Here is a 21,846-nt window from a genome sequence, read left to right on the forward strand (position 1 = left end):
TGAATTTTATAGCAAATATCCAAAGGAAATTGGAATCTCATTCACAAAATATTGCATGAGGATTAAAATAATAAATCATATATGTTACAATATGCTAAATGCCAAAGGGAGTTGTGTATTCTTCAATTAAGAAACTAAAAGCAACGTGAAAGAACACAGCCTTGGGAGAGCTTGAATTTGGATGTCACATTTAAAATGCTGTTTTGCTCTGAAAAATGGCATCTTCTTACTTAGTAGTCTGCTCTCTGGGTTGCTTTCATTAGTGAAGAAAATAAGTGTTTACTGCCCATCATTCTAGTTAACAGTGCAAAGCTGGCATGGCTCAGAGGGAAGAGGCTGCAATCCCTCCCTTCACATGCATATTCAACAGAATTGTTTACTAAGTTCCAAACAGTTATGCTTGTGCAACCACATTGAAGACAGCAAAATTTCAGAGGAGCCATTGAGGAAAGAGTTTGGCCGGCCCAAGGAAGCTGGTGATAATGTGTGAGAAGGAAAGAATTCAGCTTGTCTCTCAGATCCCGGGTTGGAATTTGAAGCTCTGACAGTTAGGAAAAAGCAAATCTTTTACTTATAAACTGTACACATTTGCTCATTGAAAGATGACAAAGGTGGAACCACAAGATTCAATTTTTAGAGCAAATTTTCAGAGCAAAACCATAATTTAAAGAGTATGGACCAGTTTCTGATCTCAGTTACTCCACTGTAAATCCTGAGAAACTCCACTGAAGTTATGCTTTGTCCTTGATCCCACACAGTATATACAGCTCTCATTGCCTGGAGTTGTGAGCTAGAAGAGTGTTGCTCCTCTGTTTTAACAGTGAGGAAAAATTCCAGCAGTGTCTCCATAGTGCTATCTTACATACTGTGGTGATGGGAGCTCTAGAAACAACTTGAGAGAGATTACAAAAGTATTTGAATCCAAAACGTGCTTTGTTTCTGGTCCTGCTCTATTCTGAGGTTTGGCATACATCTAATTTTTGCCAGACTGTTTTGTCCATCACTACTATGAATGATCTGAGTGGTTTTGGAGCCTTCAATTGTGCCCTTCATAGTGGAGATTACTGAGGAATCCTGCTCAGTGTATTCTGTGCATTATCAAATATCCCCAGTGCATCTGATTCAATAGGTAAAGAATTTTGAAAATACCATAGTTATAGCATTAATAAACGTAAAACCAAACCAAGAACCTCCCAGCTGCCCAGATTCTTCAGAAAATCCTGAATTTTCTCCATCTTTTCTAGTGTCTTTTGTATTTCTGGAGGGACAAATGCCATTTCACACATTTTCCCTATTCTGTGTCTCCTACTGTCCAATAGACTTGGAAAAATGCATTGAGTGGTACTCCACTAGCCTGTGCTTGGGCTCAGGTGTGCTCCTTCCTCAGTCAGGCAGAGCAAAGAGCACAAAACAGATGGATTTGGCAATGTAGAAGCTGCTGAAGACATGGAAAGGGAGCACAAGCAATCTCCTGCAAGGCTGTAGATATGGGAGATGGGCAGTAGATGGGAAAACTTATGGGGGAGAGAGAAAGGTGAAGCGAGAGGAATAAGGGAGAAATGGAGGCCCATAAAGAAAGTGGAAAAAAGGATGGGAACATTCAGAGGAGGCAAAAGTGGGAATGTGCCAATGGATATGAGTGGAGGGGAAGATTTGGAAGAGAAGAGGAGTAAGGAAAGAGAATAGGAGTAAGGAAGAGAGGGCAGCTCCTACTTTTTTTGGGAGAAGGGAAGAGAAAAGGGACTGAGAGAAAGAGAAGAAAAGAGCTAGAAGAATTTTAGTACAGGGAAGAGGAGAAAAATAAGGTAAAATAAAAAATACAGGAGCAAAATACACATGGCAAAATCTAAAGTCAAGATAATAAGAAAAAGGCAATGTTGTGTGAGAGAGAAATAAGAGTAATAATAAGATCTAAAAACACAGGAAGGGGAGCAAAGGGATCCAGGTGAATTTAATTGATTTCATAATGACAATGACAAAAGGCCATTAGAATTGGATGGTTTTCTATGTATGAAACTTCAGTTTAAGATTTCAGGTGTGAACAGACCCATGACATGAGGCACAGTCCAGAGGGGCTTGGCCTTCACTCTGGAAAAAAAGGTGTGTTCTTAATTTGACTTAGCTAACTTCAGCGAACTAACCTGAGGTATAATTCTCGTGAAGACAAGGCAGTGTGCAGTTTTCACATGAGTTAGCAGGTCAAGGTAAACCCTTGACTCCCTCAAAGTCCTTAACGCAGCATGCTAACTCATGTTCAATTACAAACTGCCTTGTCTTCACTAGGATTTTACCTCTAGTTAGTTCACTCAAGTTAGATAACTCAAGTTAAGAATAAACCTTTTTTCCTAGTGAAGATACAACCAGAGGGTGCAAACCAAATCCACTGGCCATGTTCACCAGAAGTGGTGCCTACAAATCCCAGTGACTTCTATGTAGCCCTCCACTTGGTGTCATGTTTCCATGATATGACGAATGTTCAGTCAAAAACAGCTGGGGAAAAGACATTTATCTAATAAACTTAGTACTTTTCACATGCTTCCTGCATGCATACATTAGTGTATTTCCATAAGTAATGATTCCATTATTGGGTGTCCCAGGATTGCTGTAGGAATAAGGAGATTTTCCCACTATGCACAATTTGCCATGTAGCGCCATTGGTGGCAGTTTTCTTTCCTCTGAGCAACGATCATAGAGTACTGAGCAAGGTAGGATATGGAACTTGATAGTCCATAGATCCAATCTGGCATGGCAAATTATATGTTCATGCTGACTTGTCTGTTTACTCATTTCTATATAAGATATAACTGTATTAAATCAGGGGTGGTGTATTGTTATCAAAGTTCATTTTACTGCTAGTTTTTTGGTGGTTCTTGCAGTCACTGTGAAGGAAAGAACTTAACATGTAGTGCCTGTGAGTCAGAAGAGAGAAAGGAAGAAATCATTATACCAACACCAGTTGCTACAGAAGAAACAGATATAGACATAGGGACACGTGTATACTCCTGCAGCAAAATGATGGACCTGGCCTTTCTGATGGATGGTTCCAACAAACTCTCAGAAAAGGACTTTGAACTGTTAAAAGCTTTCATAATTAGCATGATGGAAAAACTCCACATCTCCCAAAAGAAAATCCGAGTGTCAATTCTGGAATACCGCACTGGCTCCAACATCTATCTTGGGCTCAAAGATATTAAAACACAATCTCAGATGAGGAAAATTGTCCAAAACATAAAATACACTGGTGGAGAAGTTGCCTCTGCCACTGAAGTGCTTAAATATATTGTATTCCATGTGTTTGGAAAGGCACCAAGGACAAATGCTGCCAGAATTGCTCTGTTGTTGACAGCCAGCAAGTCTCCAGGAAATATTCAGCGCATCCTCACTCTTCTGCAAAAGAAGAAAGTCACAGTAATACCAGTAGGAATTGGACCGTCTATTAGTATGGAGCAAATCAAGCTAATTGAAAGGCAGTGGCCAGAAAACAAGGCCTTCATAATGAACAATGTACAGGAGTTAATGGAAAACAGGGATGAAATAATCAATTACCTGTGTGATCTTGTACCTGAAGAAAGTGATGTGTTAACAACTACCACCCAAAAACCTATTACAGTCTCGCCCCGGGCAGCTAATGTGATGGTACACTATCCAGTCTCGGAGTCCACGAGATTAGCTACAACCCCATTGCCAAGTAAAAAGATTTCCAAAGTGCTTGATATAGCTTTTGTTGTTGAAGGGTCTGAAAAAGTAGGAGAGGAGAACTTCAATATAATCAAGAAGTTCATTGCAAAAGTTATCAGAGAAATGGACATAGGAGAAGAAACCATTCATATTACTATCATACAGTACTCGTACACTGTCATTGTTGAGTACTCCTTCAGTGAAGCACAGTCAAAGCAAGACATTATTGAGGTGGTGAAGAAGATACAGTACCAAGGCGGGAATGCCACCAACACTGGAAATGCCCTCAGCTATGTCTCTGAACACACATTTACCACAGACAATGGAGGCAGGGGACAAGTGCCACACTTAGTGTACATGGTAACTGCAAACCCTGCCACTGATGTCATCTCACGTGTTGCGAGTGGCATAAATGTGATCCCTATAGGTATTACCCCCAATGCGAACATTCAAGAGCTTGAGATGATCAGTCAACGGCACACCCCAATAATCGTAAATGGTTATAAGAACCTTACTCAAGATGCACCTGGCTTAGTGTTGAAAACGTGCTGCTCAAATAAATCCATATTGCCCTCAGAACCTCCAGGTAAAGTTGGATATATTTTCTACGTATTTTCTTTCTCTCTTTCTCATCAGGCTTTCTCTGGAAACAGGGATGGATTCTGCTTTGCATATTGCTGTCCAAGTTGATCGGAGTGGGGGTGGAAGGTGAACTTACGGTCATAGAAATGTAGGACTGGAAGGGACCTTGAGAAGTTATCAAGTCCAGCCCTCTGTGCTGAGGCAGGACCAAGTAAACCTAGACCATCCCTGACAGGTGTTAGCCCAACTGGTTTTTAAAAACCTCCGGTGATGGGGATTCCACAACTTTCCTTGGAAGCCTATTCCAGAGCTTAACTACCCTTATAGTTAGAACGTTTTTCCTAATATCTAACCGAAATCTCCCTTGCTGCAGATTAGGCTCATTGCTTCTTTCCCTACCTTCAGTGGACATGGAGAACAAATTATCACTGTCCTCTTTATAACAGCCCTTTACTATTTGAAGACTGTTAATAGGTCCCTCCTCAGTCTTTTGTTTCTAAATGTGCCCAGTTTTTTTAACCTTTCCTCATAAGTCAGGTTTTCTGAACCTTTTATCACTTTTCTTGCTCTCCTCTGGACTCTCTCCAATTTGTCCATATTTTTCCTAAAGTGTGGTGTTCAGAATTGGACACAGCACTCCAGCTGAGGCCTCACCAGTGCAAAATTCAGCAGGACAACTAGCTCCTGTCTCTTACATACAGTGCTCTGTTAATACACCCCAGAATTACATTAGTCTTTTTTGCAACTGCATCACATTGCTCATATTCAATTTGTGATCCACTATAACCCTCAGAAACCTTTCAGAAATACCACCACCTAGCCAGTTGTTCTCCATTTTTAGTTGTGTATTTGATTTTTTTTCCTTCCTAAGTAAAGTGCTTTGTCCTTGTCTTTATTGAATTTCATCTTGTTGAATTCAGAACAATTCTCCAATTTGTCAAGGTCAATTCGGAATTCTAATTCTGTCCTCAAAAGTGCTTGCAACCCCACCTGCTTGGTTTTATCCACAAATTATAGAAGCATACTCTCCACTCTATTATTCAAGTCATTAATGAAAATATTGAATCGTGCCAGACCTAGGATTGACCCCTACGGACTACATTAGATATGCCCTCCCAATTTGACAGTGAACTGTTGTTGAATATGGTCTTTCAACCAGTTGTGCACTCACCTTATAGTAAATTCATCTAGATCACATTTCTCTAGGTTGCTTATGAGAATGTCAGATGGGACTGTCAAAAGCCTTACTAAAATCAAGATACATCACATCTAATGCTTCTTCCCTAGCTAGTCAACCAGTAATCCTGTCAAAGAAGGAAATTAGGTTGGTTTGGCATGATTTGTTCTTGACAGATGCATGCTGGTTATTCCTTTTAACCCTATGGTACTGGAGTTGCTTACAAATTGATTGTTAATAATTTGTTCCAGTATCTTTCTAGGTATCAAAGTTAGACTGACTGGTCTAAAATTCCCCAGGTCCTTTTTGTTCCCCTTTTAAAGATAGGTATTATGTTTGTCCTTCTGTAGTCCTCTGGGACCTCATCTGTCCTTCAGGAGTTCTCAAAGATAAGTGTTAATAGTTCTGAGATTGCTTCAACTAGTCCCTTAAGTACCCTAGGAGGAATGTCATCAGGATCTGCTGACTTGACTATATCTAACTTATCTAAACATTCTTTAACCTATTCTTTCTTGCATTTCTTCACCCTTGTTGTTAATATTAATTGTGTTGTGAATCTGGTCAACATTAACCTTTTTAGTGAAGAGTGAAGCAAAATAGGCATTAAACCCTTCAGTCTTCTGATGTCATCTGTTATTATCTCTCCTTTCCCGTTAAGTACAGGATCTACACTTTCCTTCATCCTTCTCTTGTTCCAAATATATTTAAAGAACCTCTTCTGATTACCTTTTAAGTCCCTTGCTAAGTGTAATTCATTTTGTGCCTTAGCCTTCATTCTTGTGCTATTCTTTTGTACACCTCCTTAGTAATTTGTCCATGTTTAGACATTTTATAGGATTCCTTTTTGATTTTCAGGTCATTAAAGAATAGCTGATGGACCCATATTGTTTTCATCTGCCTGCCCATCAGAGGTTAAAATCACTTCCTCTCTCTGCTTCTAGGTTTGATTATTTCACCATGAAACTTTTGTGAATCATAGAAATGTAAAAAGCAACAGAGAGTCCTGTGGCACCTTAAGACTAACAGATGTATTGGAGCATAAGCTTTCGTGGGTGAATACCCGCTTCATCAGACGCATAGAAATGTAGGGCTGGAAGAGACCTCAAGAGTTCATCTACTTCATCCCCCATTGAGGCAGGGTTAAATGTACCTATACCATCCCTAATAAGTAATCTGTTGTTAAAAGCCCCAGTGATAGGGATTCCACAGTCTCCCTACATAACTTGTTCCAGTACTTAACTATCCTTATAGTTAGAAAGTTTTTTTCTAATATTTAACTTAAATCTCTTGTGCTGCAAACTAAACCAATTTCTACTTCTCCTACCCGTAGTGGCCACAGAGAACAATTGATCACTGTCTTCTTTACAGCAACCCTTTAAATATTTGGAGACTCTTACCATGTTCCCCCTCAGCCTTTTCTTCTCTAGACAAAACATGCCCAGTTCTTTCAACCCTTCTTCATAGGTCAGATTTTCTAAACCTCTTATCATTTTTGTTGCTGTCCTCTGGACTGTCTCTAGTTTGTCCACATCTCTTCTGAAAGTGTGGTGCTCAAAAATGGACCTGGCATATCAGCTGAGGCCTCACCACTGCCAAGTAAAGCAAAACCTCAAAGATTTGTTGGGTTCAGGAATGTTCGTGAGATGTCCTACTTGGAGACCTGGGGGGCAAAGCTCTCATGCTGAACATACAGCTTAGTATGTTCTGACATAGAGAAAGTTACTGCTTCTATCAACAGAACACTGCCCCACTGTTTTCCCAAACTCCAGTTGTCTACTGTCCTTTTCCTTCCGTCTTCCTTTCCTTATTCAGCAGACGCTTGGTATGGCTATCTTATATGAGAAGCCAGGGCCGGCTCCAGGCACCAGGCAACCAAACACATGCTTGGGGCGGCTCCTGGTAAGGGGTGGCCAATCTTGGGGTGGCGGGGGGCAGCGTGGCGCGGCATTCCGCGGGGGGGGCGGGGCCCTCCGGCGGCGCGGTGCTCGGCGGGGGGGGCGGCGCGGGGCGTGGCGCTCGGGGGGGGTTCTGGCGGCGCGGTGCTCAGCGGGGGGGCAGCACCGGCGGCGCGGTGCTCGGCCGGGGGGCAGCACGGGGCGGGGCGCGGCGCTGGAGGGGGGGAGGGTTCCAGTGGCGCGGCGCTTGGCGGGGGGGGGCTCGGCAGGGCGGCGCTTTTTTTTGCTGCTTGGGGCAGCAAAAAAGTTAGAGCCGGCCCTGTAAGAAGCCTTTTTATATTCTTTTCAGAACCTTGCAGCAGACCAATGGATATCATGTTTCTTCTGGATGGAAGTTCCAGTGTTGGAGCATCAGAGTTTGAGGAAATGAAAAGTTTTGTAAAAGCATTTATTGAAAACTATGGCATCAGTAAGTAAAGAGCCCTTTAACTCTAACACAGTTTTCTTTTACTCTTGCTTTGTTTGTGTAAGGGCCATGACAGTATTGACCCTGATACTTTACACATACACCCCGATTTAAACCAAAAAAAAAAAGCGTTGAAGCTTAAATTTCAATGTGTGAGTGATCCCCTAGATTTCAGTTGGCTCCCATTCTAGTGACCGTGTCCAAGGAGGATGAGGAACATCCTGGTGTCAGTTGAAATTTAAGCTGTTTCTTTTGTCAAGATACAGGAAGTGGTGCACTTGGTTCCAGTACTGGTGGGTCAGAATCATATCCATCCTGGCTGATAACTAGTGGGAATGTCCTGACTACATTCTTGAGGGAGGGGGATAATATCTTGTTTCAAGGGGGCAAGTGTCATGAACCCACAGGTCTCAAACCTGGGTCCGCAGGGTTCCCAGGCAACTGTTGCTGCCTTATTCCCACCCAAGCGGAGAGACCAGGAAACCTGAAGGCACAACAGGATGACCTTCCTGGGTCCTGAGTGGAGGAGCGGCAGGACCTCTGGTCAGAGTTTCCTATTTAAACCCAAGAAAGGCACAGGAAGTTGTCTGCACAACTGGGCTCTACCTGGCTGCTATATTGGACCATGCCTTGCCTGACTCCTGAAGCTGGCTTCCTTGCCATGCTTCTGGTTCCTGCTTTCCTGACCTGTTTCTGGTTCCTGCCTTGTTCCTGATCCTTGACCATGGTCTCCAACTCTTGAGCCCTTGGCATGGCTCCTGACTCTGATTCCAGCCACTAGACATGCTGCTTATGTCCCAGTCCTGACAACATGATTCCCTCCCATGCTTAGGTGCATGGATCTATTGCTTGAAAAGTTTGGTCTTGATGTGAACATCTTGGCTAAATACCACCAGTCTCTTTAATCTACCATGGAATCAGGGCACAGGAGAGAATGGGACCCAAACGACAACTCCCATAAGGTAATGAACTGTTAGGGAAATGCAGTTTGGACTGATTCAAACAAAACATTTCAGGTTGGTTCAGCAAAACAAAATATTCCTGTGTGGGTCAAACTGACACAATAAAAAATGTCATTTAAATTTTTCTCAATGCAATTTTTTTTATCAACACTGAGATTCTTTTTCCCTGTGGAAAACTTCAATTTTCTGGAAACTGCATTTTCCTTCAGAAAATCATTCTGATGGAAAATTCCCAACCAACTCTACTTAATATTAAGTGTGACTTCAGATTTATTTTTAAATTGTTCAGATGGACTGTCTTTTATTTATATCATTTGTCTTCTGCTTTCCGCTTCAGGCAATATCTCGACTCAAGTGTCAGTTCTCCAGTATGCAAGGGCAAACACCCTCGAAATTTCATGGAACATGCCACAAGAGAGTAAAAATCTTCTAAATAGGGTGAGCTCAATTCAGCAAAGAGAGCAAGGTCCCAGCAAACTAGGTAAGTGATTGTGTGGATGTGTGTGGGGGAGGAAACAATTTTAAATGTAGGTTGATCCTAAACACTATCTTGCACATTAGTGACACAAAATGGGTGAGGTAATATCTGTTATTGGTCCAACTTCTGACCTGAAGAAAAGCTCGGTGTAAGCTCGAAAGTGAGGTCTCTCACCAGTGGAAGTTGGTCCAATAAAAGATATTACCTCACCCAGCTTCTCTTTCTACTATCCTGGGACTGACACAGCTACAACAACACTGCATACTATCTTGGACAGATGGTTCTGTGCTAGTGTGGTGCACTAGGAATATATTCTTTCATAATTCATTCATGTTGATTTATGGGCAAGGAGTTTCAGTTTACTGTAAAACGTGTCTGTCTAAGAGTTGCAAAGATCATAGCATACCACACTTTACACTGGAAAGGAGACGATGACTTTCTTTATTCCTTAGAATAGTTCTCAGTATTCATGTGTTATGTATCTCTCAGGCAAGTGAAGGAAAATGGTAATTTAGGATTTAGATCATCACCAATTTGTCAGCTTCAATGACTTCCACAAAACTGTACCCAGAAACATGTCTATGTTTGTCCTAATATTCCTGGGTAACCCAAATTCCCTTATGGTCCTGGGAAGAATGTGTAAGCTTTCCCGTTGTAGGTTCAACAAATGCAAATTATATTACAATATATCAGGCCTTTGACCAAATACTCTGAGAATTTCATTCTTCTGGACTGGAACCACATTCTGTCTGGCAGCCATCAAGCATCAGGGTCCTATAAGAGCAGAGAAGTGTACAGATTTTAGGGTCTTTGGCCTACTTCATCCTGTAAAGAGTTATTGCTATAGGAAAGTGAGAAATAAAACCTGACCTCCATAGTTCGCAGGAGGATTGGCTATGATTGCTTTCTCAGCCTGGAGAAATAAAAATACCAGATGGCTGATGAGACTTCTACAAGCTCTTTGTGGGAGAAATTGTTATATTCAGATAGATAAGTTTCATGAAGTCTCCTATGTAATGTATAGTAAGCTACAAAGGCTAGCAGGATAAGCAACGAAAACATGGTCCTGTCCTGGGGAGAAGAGATGGACTTGGAGATTCTTTACACAGCTGCCAGTGACTTGTTTATTTCTCATTGGCAGGCACTCAGATACCACAATGAGGGAGGTGGTCTGAGACCCTGAATGGAATAGAAATTGCTCCTCCCAAGCAAGTAAAGTCAGTCACTGTGGTCTTGATCCTGCATCCCAGAGCATTTAATAAGCATCCGTGAGTCAGGACTAGAAGGCTCAGTGCTCTTGGTAAATGCATGAGCACTCAGCTCAGTCTGCCAGCGTTCAGGCTTCTGGAAACATCCAGGCTGCCTACAAGATTTGGATGCCTCAATTTGGGTGTTAAAATCCATTAGGTGGCTTTGAAAATCTCATCCTTCGTTCATCCTGGGCATGCTCAAGGGTTTAATACATCAACCAGCATTGTCACTCCAATACCAGCATCGCTGCTTCTCATTTGCATAGTTTCTCCCATACTCTAAACATGATCCTGTGCAATCCTTACGCCCATACCATTGTGAGTAGTCCCTTTACAGTCAGTGGGGGTATTCATGTCAGGAACAGCTGCAGGATTGGTCCCTCTGGTAAAACTCTCTTTGCTTAGGCCCTTGCATAGTTCCAGGTAGCTTGTTTGTTGATGCTCAGGGTGTGAACTACATTAGGGTTACCATATTTCAGCAAGAAAAAAAGAGGACGGGAGGAGCCCCGCCATAGCCCCGCCCCTGCCCCTCCCACTTCCCGCCCCCCCAGAACCCCCAACCCTCCCCCCGTTCCTTGTCCCCTGACTGCCCCCTCCTGGGACCCCTGCCCCTAACTGCCCCCCAGGACTCCACTCCCTATCTAAGCCTCCCTGCCTCTTGTCCCCTGACTGCCCCAACCCTTATCCACACCCCCACCCCCAGACAGACCCCTGGGACTCCCACGCCCCATCCAACCACTCCCCACCCCCTGACAGCCCCCCCCAGAACTCCCAACCCATCTAAACCCCTCTGCTCCCTGTCCCCTGACTGCTCCGATCCATCTCCCCACCCCTGCCACCTGACAGCTACCCCCAGAACTCCCAAACACTCCCCCCCTGCTCCTTGTCCCCTGACTGCCCCCTCCTGGGACCCCTGCTCCTAACTGCCCTCCAGAACCCCACCCCCTACCTAAGACTCCCTGTTCCTTGTCCCCTAACTGCCCCCTCCTAAGACCCCCCCCAACTGCCCCCCAGGACCCTACCCCCTACCTGTACCCTGACTGCCCAAAACTTTCTCCACTCCCCCCAAAAAGCCCCCCCCCCGTTTCTTGACTGCCCCCTCCAGAACCTTCCTGCCCCCTGACCTCCTTACCCTGCTGCTCAGAACAGAGTGTTGGGCTCTGTGCAGCCGAGCCGGACACCTGGCTGAGCTCCCCAGCACAACAAAACCCGGTCCCTGGCCCTGCACAACAAAACCCAGTCTGGCCCTGCACAGTGCTGCCGGACTGGGCTGCAAGGGAGCTGCCGGCTCAGAATGCAGGGCGGATCCGGCTCCTCTACAGCTGCTCCTGACTCCAGCCCGGGACTTCCCTGCAGCCCTCCCAGCCGCTCGCTCTGCTCTGCGGGGGGGAAATCCCGGACATTGTGAGTGCTTTACAAATTCCCCCCGACGCTATTTTTAGCACACAAAAGGAGGACATGTCCGGGTAAATCCGGACGAATGGTAACCCTAACTACATGCATGATAACTCTTTAGTGTTCCTACAATTTACAAACAGCTAGCTGTATCAAAGCTGCAGAGCTGGGGGCGTGTCGCAGGTTGGCAGGGCCACACTTGCAGAGGTTTCAATGTAGTAAGGGTTCCAATTCCTCATAGAGTGGATGCGGTTTTATTAAAAGGGGGAGCTTTGCCACATCCTGGTATTTACCTTTACAGTAATATTTCCTGTTCTCAGAATGTGGGGGAAAATAGGAGTGTGGGGGCTCATAAGCAGGAGACAGGGACAGAGGTAGGAACTAAAAGTCAGGAGCTGGAAGATGGGAGGAGTCAGGCAGGAGCAATGTAGGAGTCAGGGGTACAGGATAGGAGGAAGGTGTGTGGGGTGGGGGTGGCAAACCAGGAAGAGGTGGGAGTTGGAAAGGAGTAAAAAAGTAGTAGGGGGACTGGGGCAGGAGCTGGGGGGATAGCAGCAGTGATGAAGGGATATGAGCAGAATAGGACAGGGAGATGCTAGGGGAATAGGGGTAAAGGGATCTGCACCCACTAGACCATAGTCCCCTACAGGAAGAGTGAACACACTGTTCCTAAATCTCAATATTCATTTGCCTTTCCTTAGCAAATTCCTGTGAAACCCACTGACAAAGATTTGCATCCCCTCTAGTGGCAGGTGCACATAGAAGATTAGATCCTACAATTGCTACCATTTACTTTGTTAGCTTAAGTAGTGGAGGACTGAAATGTGCATGTAAAGATCCCAACCCTGCTGATGACCCCTGTTGGGGCTCAATATGGTTCTGTGATGTAATTTTTGTTGTTTCAATTTTTAAGATTTTTAAAACGTAGGAAATTGCATCAAAAAAACCTACATTGCAATAATGTTAAGGTTGCAAAATCAAGGACTCAAAAGTAAGGAAATGCCAGAATTAATGCTGCCTGTGCAAACTTAATTCACTCCCTTTGGTCATATTCAGTATGATAGTCTTTAATTACATGATCACATACTAGTTTTTGCACAGGACCTCTACCTCATTCAGTACACAGGATTGACCTGCTCTGGGGATGAATCAGGGCTGTGTAATAAAGGAGGATGTTATCTGTAGCAGCTCTGCATCATTTGCTGCAGAAGCTGGAAGATATGCAATGAATGAGGCAGGGGACTGCAAGAAGAGAAAGGACAGTCTCATGGTGCAGGCAGTGGAATGCTACACTGGAGAATTGGATTTTATCCCTGGCCTCTGCCACGGGGTTTCTACGTGATGCTGGGCAAGTCACTTTCAAAGATGATCACTAATTGTGAGTTCCTCATTTTCTGAGTGCCTGACTTCAGACCTTGAGGTCTGCTTTTCAGAAGTGTTGGGCACTGTCAGCTGCAATGGGAGCTGTGCTTTGAATATAAAAAGTGCTGTCTAATGCTAAGTACTCTGAAACTCAGGTCCTACGTGTCTCAGCTCAAGCACTCCAAATTAGTGAACATGTTTGATGTTAATCTCTCCATACCTCAGCTCCCTATCTGTAGAACCAGGATACTAATGCCTCCTGTCCTCACAATGGTGTTGTGAAGATATTATTCACAGGTATTACAGTGATGAACACCATAGAAATGCCTATGAGGAAATTACCAATTCTGTGTCCAGAGCAGGGTTTGAACAGTGTGTAGTAAATAAAGCCTCAGGCTACACATTAACAATAAGGAGAAAACAAAAAACTGAATTGCTGGTCACCAAGAGAGCGCCATCCATCCTGTGCACTGAATGAGGCAAGGATCCTGTGGAAAAAAATAGTATGTGATCATGTAATTAAAGACTGTATCATAATGCATATACACAAGGGGGCCAAATTAGGTTGCACAGGCAGCCTTAATTCTGGTATTCCCTATAATTTGTTGCTTGACTTTTGCAACCTTAATAATGTTCTTTTAAAGGAGTTTTCTTTTGTGTCTGTAATATTCTTATTTCATAGTTGTCAAGGACACCAACAGTGCTTAATTTGTGCCAGGGCTGAGCCCCGGCATCTCTAGTCTTGGCAGTTCATAGCCTCAGCACCTCTGAGCTTGCTGCATCAGTGATGAATGTGAAAACATTGCTTGAGCCCCAGAACTTCTTTCATTATAGATTAAGCACTGGACACCTACATATTTAAAGCACAGCATTGAACATGCTCTGTCATAATTAAGGTTGAATAAACAGTTTGCTGTATAAGCCCTCTGGTTCCTCAGAAGGTACAACTTCAAATTCACTTGTTCTAACAGATTACCAGGCCTGGATAAGATTCATTGCCTCTTTGGATTCTTAAATATTTAAGGGTGACTTGTCCATAGACAGTCTAGTAGGCTCACATTAAGACTCAGAGTTGTCAGTTCAAATTTTTCATTTTTATATCAGTTAGGTACATTGGTGGCCAACTTGAATCTAGAGCAAGAGATTCTGATCCTTTAACATGTTTTACAATCACATTTTTAACTCATGACTGCCTTGCTCAGAAATTCCTACAGAAATAGAGGCTGGGGTCCACAGATGGTTTTAGTGGCAACCAGAGTTGTCCAGAATAAGTGTCAGGAGCTCTTCGCAGTCCCTCAGACCTTGCCTACACTGAAAAGGGTTTACTGCTGGAGCTATCACAGTAAACCCTCCTTATGGAGAGACAGTTACTTTGTTCGGGGAACTGGTATAAAGCTATCTCAGTAAAAGGACTTTTTTGATGGTATCACTGCTTCTACATTGCTGCTTTTACTGGCACAGCTATGTCAGTAAGGGACAAGAATTGTTCAAGTTTAGATGAAAGGAAATAAATGATCTCACCAAGTGGTTGGGCTATTTAATCTAAAGGCTTGTCTAAACACAAACATTGTACCATTTGGAGTAAGATCTGTTTTTAAATAGTTTCAGTTGTATGGACAGTTGGACAAAGATGTATATAGTTTAGTAGTAAAGGCACTTGCCTTTGACTCTGGAGAGCTGGGTTCAGTTCCCTACTCCACCAGAGACTTCCTGTGTGTGACCTAGAGCAAATCCCTTAGGCTCTCTGTGCCTTGGGTTTCCATTTGGATAACAGCACTTTCTTAGCTTGCAGGGGTGTTGTGAGAATAAACTTGTTTAAAGTTTTGAGGTGTGCAGATACTATAATAATGAGATCTATCTTACAGCTGGCTGATATTAACTTAGCTTCAATTGGTAATGGCTTGTCTACATGTGAGTTATTTTGAAATAGCTAGGAGATTGGAAGTGGATTAAGCTAAACAAGAGAAGGGCACTCTTAGGTTGTCTCTATGCTACAGTGGCACACCTATGGCGTTGCAGTTGTGCTGCAATAGTGTAGGTGCTTCCTATGTTGACAGAAGGATTTTTTTGGTCAATTTAGTTAATCCACCTCTCCCAGAGGTGGTAGCTCAGTCGATGGAAGAATCCTTCCACTGACCTAGCCATGTCTACACCAAGGGTTGGGACAACCTAATTATGCTGGTCAGGGCACAAAATTTTGCAGTCTTGAGCAGCGTGGTTAGGTTGACCTAAGATTTAGGTGTAGACCAGGCCTTGTTCTGCAATAAGTGTGTCCCGGCATGGAGTTATTCTGGAATAGATATTACATTTTAAATTCACAACCTTTGTTATAACTTTCTTGTATAGACAAGTCCTAATTTAAGATTTAAACACAGATTTAAGGGGTCAGGAATAACTCCACAGGTAGGCAAACAGATCAGGCCACTGGCTTCTGATTAAGTGGCTGTTGCTTTACCCTTCTTGGGTACTTAGGAACCATTTCTTTTGACTTCTTTCCCAGGCAGTTTTCCATAGGCACTGGTAATTAAGACCTCTGCAGAACTTTACCTCCTTGGTTAAAACCATTGTGGAGGTGTTAGTGAAACTACTGGGCCCATTTGAGATCATGTTTTATAAGATTTATGCAGGAACCTCAGCCTAGTTGGATTCCCTTGTCTCTCACAACCCTACAGTACCCCAATGGATTTTACATCTTATCCCTCACTTCAGACAAAATTAAAGAAAAGGATCTTTAAGCAATTTCTGCTTTCCCAGTGTCTCCCCATGACACCATTAATGTATTGGAATATATTTTCCCTCGGTTGGCTTCTTCCAGGTTGAATCTCATTTTGTTATATCCTGCCCATATTTCTAATGTGTTTCTAGGTCATGTTGTACACTTTCTCTTCATTCACTGGGAATGCTCCTAACTGCTTCCAATCTCATATCTGTGATTCTAATTAACATGCTGCATTCCCCGTCCTTCCCAGTTCATGAATGAAAGTATTCAATAAGACAAGCTCTAGCGTGGATCCCTGTGGCTTCCCATTCAACAATTCCCACCCAACTCAGCATATTGCCTTTTATCATTGTTTTTTTAGTGCTCATTTAATCAGCTTTCAGTCCTTGCAGTATGCTTGTAGCCAAGCCAATTTAAACTACTCCTTCAAAGTAAGAGTTTGTCCATCACTGTATCAAATGATTTACTAAAAATTAATCCAGCCATTTTATCTTCACTCTACAATCTTGTTCAGGGAGTGCTGAGATAGATGGTAGGCCATGGAAAAGCTTATTCAGGACCTTTCTTGAGAGTCATGGGTTAGGAAAAAGAAATCACTAAAATCATATGCAATAAGCACCATGATGTTATCCCTTTCCTTCTATGATCTAGGCACCGCATCTATTTGGAGACTAATTTTTAATTATTATATTGTATCTGAATTTCTTGTTCTATACAACTTCAGAAAATCATATGAAGATTTCTGCATGGGTTCTCTGAAAGAAGGAGGTGTAGCATCACTGCAGTAGCCCTTGGAAGTACTGGCCAAGTTTTTCAAAAAATAAGTGCCTAAAGTTAGGAGTCCAGGCCCTTATTTTAGGTGCCTGGCTGATGTAAGTGCCCCATCACAGCAACGCAGTAAAACCACCTCCTTGAACCATAAGGCCATGGTTGACTTACTGAGGTTGTTGCAGTGCAAGTAAAGGACACTTCCTGACCTGTGTCGACGCTAACAGTCCTCCAGCAGCTGTCCCACAGTGGCCTCTTCACTGCAACAGTGATCAGAGTGGTCACAATTTTATACTCCTCTCCCCAGGGGTCACAGAGACCGGAAGCCAGCCCCACTTTAAACCTCCCCATGTGTTTTTTTTTTTAAATGGCTTTTCATGATGGCCCACCATGATGAACACACCTAGCAGCTCACCCTTGTTGTATGCAGCTGCCCAACTGACCATTCTAGTTCCACACACTAGATGCATTCCTGCCTGGAGTAAAGAGGAAGTGTTAGATCTCCTGGGCCTGTGGGGAGAAGACACTGTGCAAGCACAGCTATGGACCAGCTATAGGAAGGTGGACATCTCTGAGTAGATTGCGTGGGGGGTGTAGGCAAAGGGGTGCAGGCAAAGGGGTGCAACAGAGATCAGCAGCAGTGCTGCATGAAAGCAAAGAAACTTCACCAGGGATTCCATGAGACCAGGGAGGTCAAGAATAGATCTGATGCTGTGTCACAGACCTGATGCTTCTACAAGGAACTGCATGCCATACTTGGCAGAGACCCTGCCAGAACCCCACAGTCCACTGTAGTATGTTGGAGGAGCCTAAGACGTTGACCACAACTGTGAATGGTGTGGAGAAGGAGGGTGTGCAGAGGAGGAGACAAAACGGGGGATTCCAGCTATGCCATGAGCCAGGACCTTTTTGAGACTCTGCCACAGTGTAGCCAGTCCCACAGGTGAGCACAAATGAGCCTGATGAAGGGGAAGGGAACTTGGGTAAGTGTGTGCATGCGTTTTTCCTTACAGTGCTCACATTTAAAGATGGCATTTGGCCTATCCCCAAGCTAAGAAGACAGCAATATCAACTTTTTACTGTTTTACTCATACAAGGAGAGACAGAGGTACAACGAACAGGCAGAATTGGCATCACTTTTTAATTCCTCTGTTGGGTTAGGCATGTAGAACAGTTTGTTCATGTACTTAGCCACATCCCTTTTAATCTGCTGAGAAATCTTGATGACACTTTCATGGAGATACTCTGCAATACTCCCCCAAAGGTTTCTAAGGATGGCAACTTTATTTCTTTCTCTGCAGTAGGAAACTTTCCCACACCTTTCTGCAATGACTTCAGTAAACAGGCTAGCGGCACACAGGCTCAGGTGATTTCAGGATGCCAGTAGCAGCTGTGTTCTCTGTACCTTTGTAACCCTCGGGAGTGAGATCAGCTAAAATCACCACTGCCTGTGGAAAATAGTGCCAATATTCAGTGCTATTGTCCTATAAATATACCCATGGAATAGGGGCTGAACTTCAATAGCCTCATGCAACAGAAAATCTTTCCCCCACTTGCCCCTGGTGGGCCATACTCAACATGGCTGGGGCCTGAGAGTGGTGTGGTGCAGAAGTGCTCCAAAGCTGAAGTGTCAATAAACATTTCTTTTTACAAGCGTTTATGGGAATAATGGAAGGAATTTTTGAAACTTGTCTTTCACGTTCCATGGTGACTGTAAATCCAGTGGTATATCTATCGATTTTTATCAGCAGCTCCTCCTGCTGCAGTCTTGAGGGATGTTCCCTCCATGCCCACAGAACACCCAATTCTGATGAGGATGAGAAAGAAGAGGACTAGAGAGGACATGTTCTGTGAGCTCCTGCAAGCCACTGTTGTATTGGACCCATGAATGAAGGGCTTGGAGGGCCAATTTGATCAACAGCATGGAAAGAGAAAAAGAAGATGGAACAAAGGCCTAGGAGTCCCAGCAGGACAAAGAGGGGGAGATGCACCTGGATGTAATGAGGCTTCTCAGGCTAGGTCTACACTACGGGGGCGGGGGGGAGGAGTGTCGACCTAAGATATGCAACTTCAGCTACGCTATTTGCGTAGCTGAAGTTGTGTATTTTAGGTCTACTTACCTGGCTGTGAGGACGGCGGTGAGTCGACCGCTGCCACTCCCCCGTCAACTCTGCTTCCGCTTCTCGCTGCGGTGGAGTTCCGGAGTCGACAGCAGAGTGATTGGGGATCGATTTTATCACGTCTATGCTAGATGCGATAAATCGATCCCCAATAGATCGATCGCTGCCGCCAATTCGGGCGGGTAGTGAAGACATGCCCTCAGGCAGCTAACCCAAATGCTGCAAACCCTGGTTGACCTACAGGTCCAAGAATCCCAGACTCTACCCTTTGCAATCACTGGTGAACTTCATTGTTGCTGTTCCCTGCACCCCCCAACATACCACATGGTCTCACAAGCCATATCCTTGCCTCTGTCATTCCATGCCTGGGACAGCAAGGAAAACCACAGTTTCACATGCACTGACCTGTGAGAACCATGGCTGGTGTATGCAGAGCCACAACGGACTACAATTTGTACACTCAAGTGGACATAAATGTTTACATCCTTTCTATTTTTAAATTTTCACCCTGTTAATTTGTTAAGTTTGTATAACATTGCCTGCGGGGGTTTGTACAATGATTTTTCTGTCCTGTTTTTTTTTCTCAAAGTTCTATTTTGGAGAATCAAATTATTTTTTAGGTCACAACAAAAACTGCAGAATGCATAGGGTAGTCAAAACAAACGGTCTTTGTAAATACACACCAAGCCCCACAGAACTGATAGCTTCAGGAAAAGACCCAGTCATATTTATAAATGTACAGCAAGCACTGCACACTTCTTATCAACATCCAACGCTCCAGGGCCAGACAACCCTCCAGCTCTTTTAAAGCCTCCCTCAACCACGTAGCTCCATGTTGGGCTCTTCTATTAGCCCTTGTTCAAAGACAGCAGCCAGCCACTCTACCACCACTCTAGCGGTAGCTTTTGCCTCATTATGCAGGACACAACAGGCAGCTATAAGCGTTGGGATATTTTTCTCATGAGATCCAATCTAGAATCCTAGCCAGAATCCCTTCAATCAAAAGCACATTCAGCTCTCATTCTGGACCTCCTGAACCAGTAGTTGACTCTTTCCTGGGTGCTGTTGTGGTGGCCAGTGTATGGCTTCATAAACAAGGGGAGCAATAGGTAGGCTGGGTTCCCTAGAATCATTCTTGCCATTTCAATATCGCCAATGATAATCTGCTGGTTGGGAAAGAACGTCCCCTCTTTCAGCTTTCTAAACAATCCAGTGTTCTTAAAGATGGGAGCATCATGCACCTTCTCTGACCAGCCCATACTGCTCTCTGAAGCACTACCAGTGATCCACCAATGTTTGCATAACCATAAAAAAGTAGCCCTTTCTTTTGATGTATTCTAAGGCAAAGTGGGCTGCTGCCTAAATGAATATATGCATGCTATCACCCCACCTCAGTTCAGGAACTCCACTGCTTCAAATCCATCCACTGTGACCTGCACGTTGCCAAAAGTAACAGTCCTGCATAGCTAGAGACAAGTAATGGCCCTACGCACTTGCATGACAACGGCCTCCACAGTGAATTTTCCAATTCCAAAATGATTTCCCACTGACTGGTAGCAATCTGGCATTGCAAGTTTCCACAATGTGATCGCCGCTTGCTTCTCTACTGTCAGTACAGCTCTCGTTCTGATGTCCCTTGCGCTGGAGGGCTGGGGTGAGCTCAGCGCACAGATCCAGGAATGTAGCCTTTCACATCTGAAAGTTCCGCAGCCTCTGATCATCATCCCAAACTTGCAATATGATGTGATCCCACCAGTCAGTGCTCATTTCTCAGGCCCAGACGTAGCGCTTGACTGTCTGCAGCTGCTCCGTGAACACCACCACCAACCATGAATTATATTTTGCTATGTACCTCAACAAACTGTCCTTGAAGAAATCGTCATGTCCCCCATTCTTGTGGTACTTCCTGCAGGTCTTCAAATACAGGAGAATCATTGGGCTCCATGCTTCTGTCAGAGATGGGTTTGTGGGATTTTTTTTTTTTTAAAAGGCATGGAATCTATGGGATATGGGTGGCATTACGGGATGGAGAAAATTGCATCCTGGGAACTTGACCTCTAGCTCCCTGAGATCCCTCTGCAAGTCATTTCTATCCCACAGCACTTTGCAAAATTTTCCCAAAATGCATTGTGCTGGATGGCAGCATGTGGCACAGTGGGCTACTTGCCTGTGGTGCACTCCACTTTACATCGACACAAGCACTCCTGGTGAACATGTGCAGTGGTCATGCAAGCAGCCAAGCATGCAGGCCCGCAGGCGATATACAAACTTTGGTAGCTGTACTGTACATAACTTTTGTTGATCACAGTTTGTAGCATAGACATGGCCTGAGCGTAGACACGTGCACACATAGATCGAAGCAAGACGACTGTATGTCGACCTGACTTTGTAGTATAGATCAGGCCTCAGTGGGATCATTTTCAAAGATGCTGAGTACCCAGTAGCTTCCATTGACTTCAGTGAAAAAGTTTCTGGGAGCTAATTGAGCACTTTTGAAAATCAGATCTTATAGTTCAGAATTTAGAAGCCCAAATTTAGATCTCCATGTGTTCAAAATGCCGGCCATTATGCCTGCAGAGGCCAGAAGTGGGCCTATTACCTCCAGAGGCAGTGGAGACGCATGCTGCAGCACTCGTAGTGCAGGGGTATTCTGGGTTTGTCCCATCACACTCCACAATCCTCTATGGGTATTTGCATATTGTGTAAGTGTTACATGATGCTTTCCCCCCCCGCCCCCGCAGTATGTAATGAAGGCCTTTAGCATTGAAGACTTCCACATCTATTTTTCATAGGCTGTGAGTCTAGCACCAAAAATACATACAGTTATTGAAGTTATTTTTTTATATTTATATATTCATAGGAAACACAAACCATTTGAAATAATAAGCCATATATTTAGTAACAGGCCTAGGATAACTTACAATAATGGCCAATTTGTGGCAACGTGTTGTCTACTAGTCTGGGCCTGAGGAACATGCAAGTAAATTGCTGTGT

General features: G+C 43.9%; 1 protein-coding gene across 2 annotated transcripts in view; it reads left to right on the forward strand.

The window, feature by feature from the left end:
* VWF (von Willebrand factor) overlaps positions 1 to 21,846 on the forward strand; it is a 248,017-nt gene that overhangs the window by 134,421 nt on the left and 91,750 nt on the right. For both annotated transcript variants that reach the window (XM_054039064.1, XM_054039074.1), the window contains exons 28-30: positions 2,877 to 4,264; positions 7,682 to 7,801; positions 9,098 to 9,241. In XM_054039064.1, coding sequence (XP_053895039.1) covers positions 2,877 to 4,264; positions 7,682 to 7,801; positions 9,098 to 9,241 — 1,652 coding nt within the window. The remainder of the gene's footprint in view (positions 1 to 2,876; positions 4,265 to 7,681; positions 7,802 to 9,097; positions 9,242 to 21,846) is intronic.

Source organism: Malaclemys terrapin, chromosome 1 (assembly GCF_027887155.1).
Source record: "Malaclemys terrapin pileata isolate rMalTer1 chromosome 1, rMalTer1.hap1, whole genome shotgun sequence".
Taxonomy (NCBI): Eukaryota; Metazoa; Chordata; order Testudines; family Emydidae; genus Malaclemys; species Malaclemys terrapin.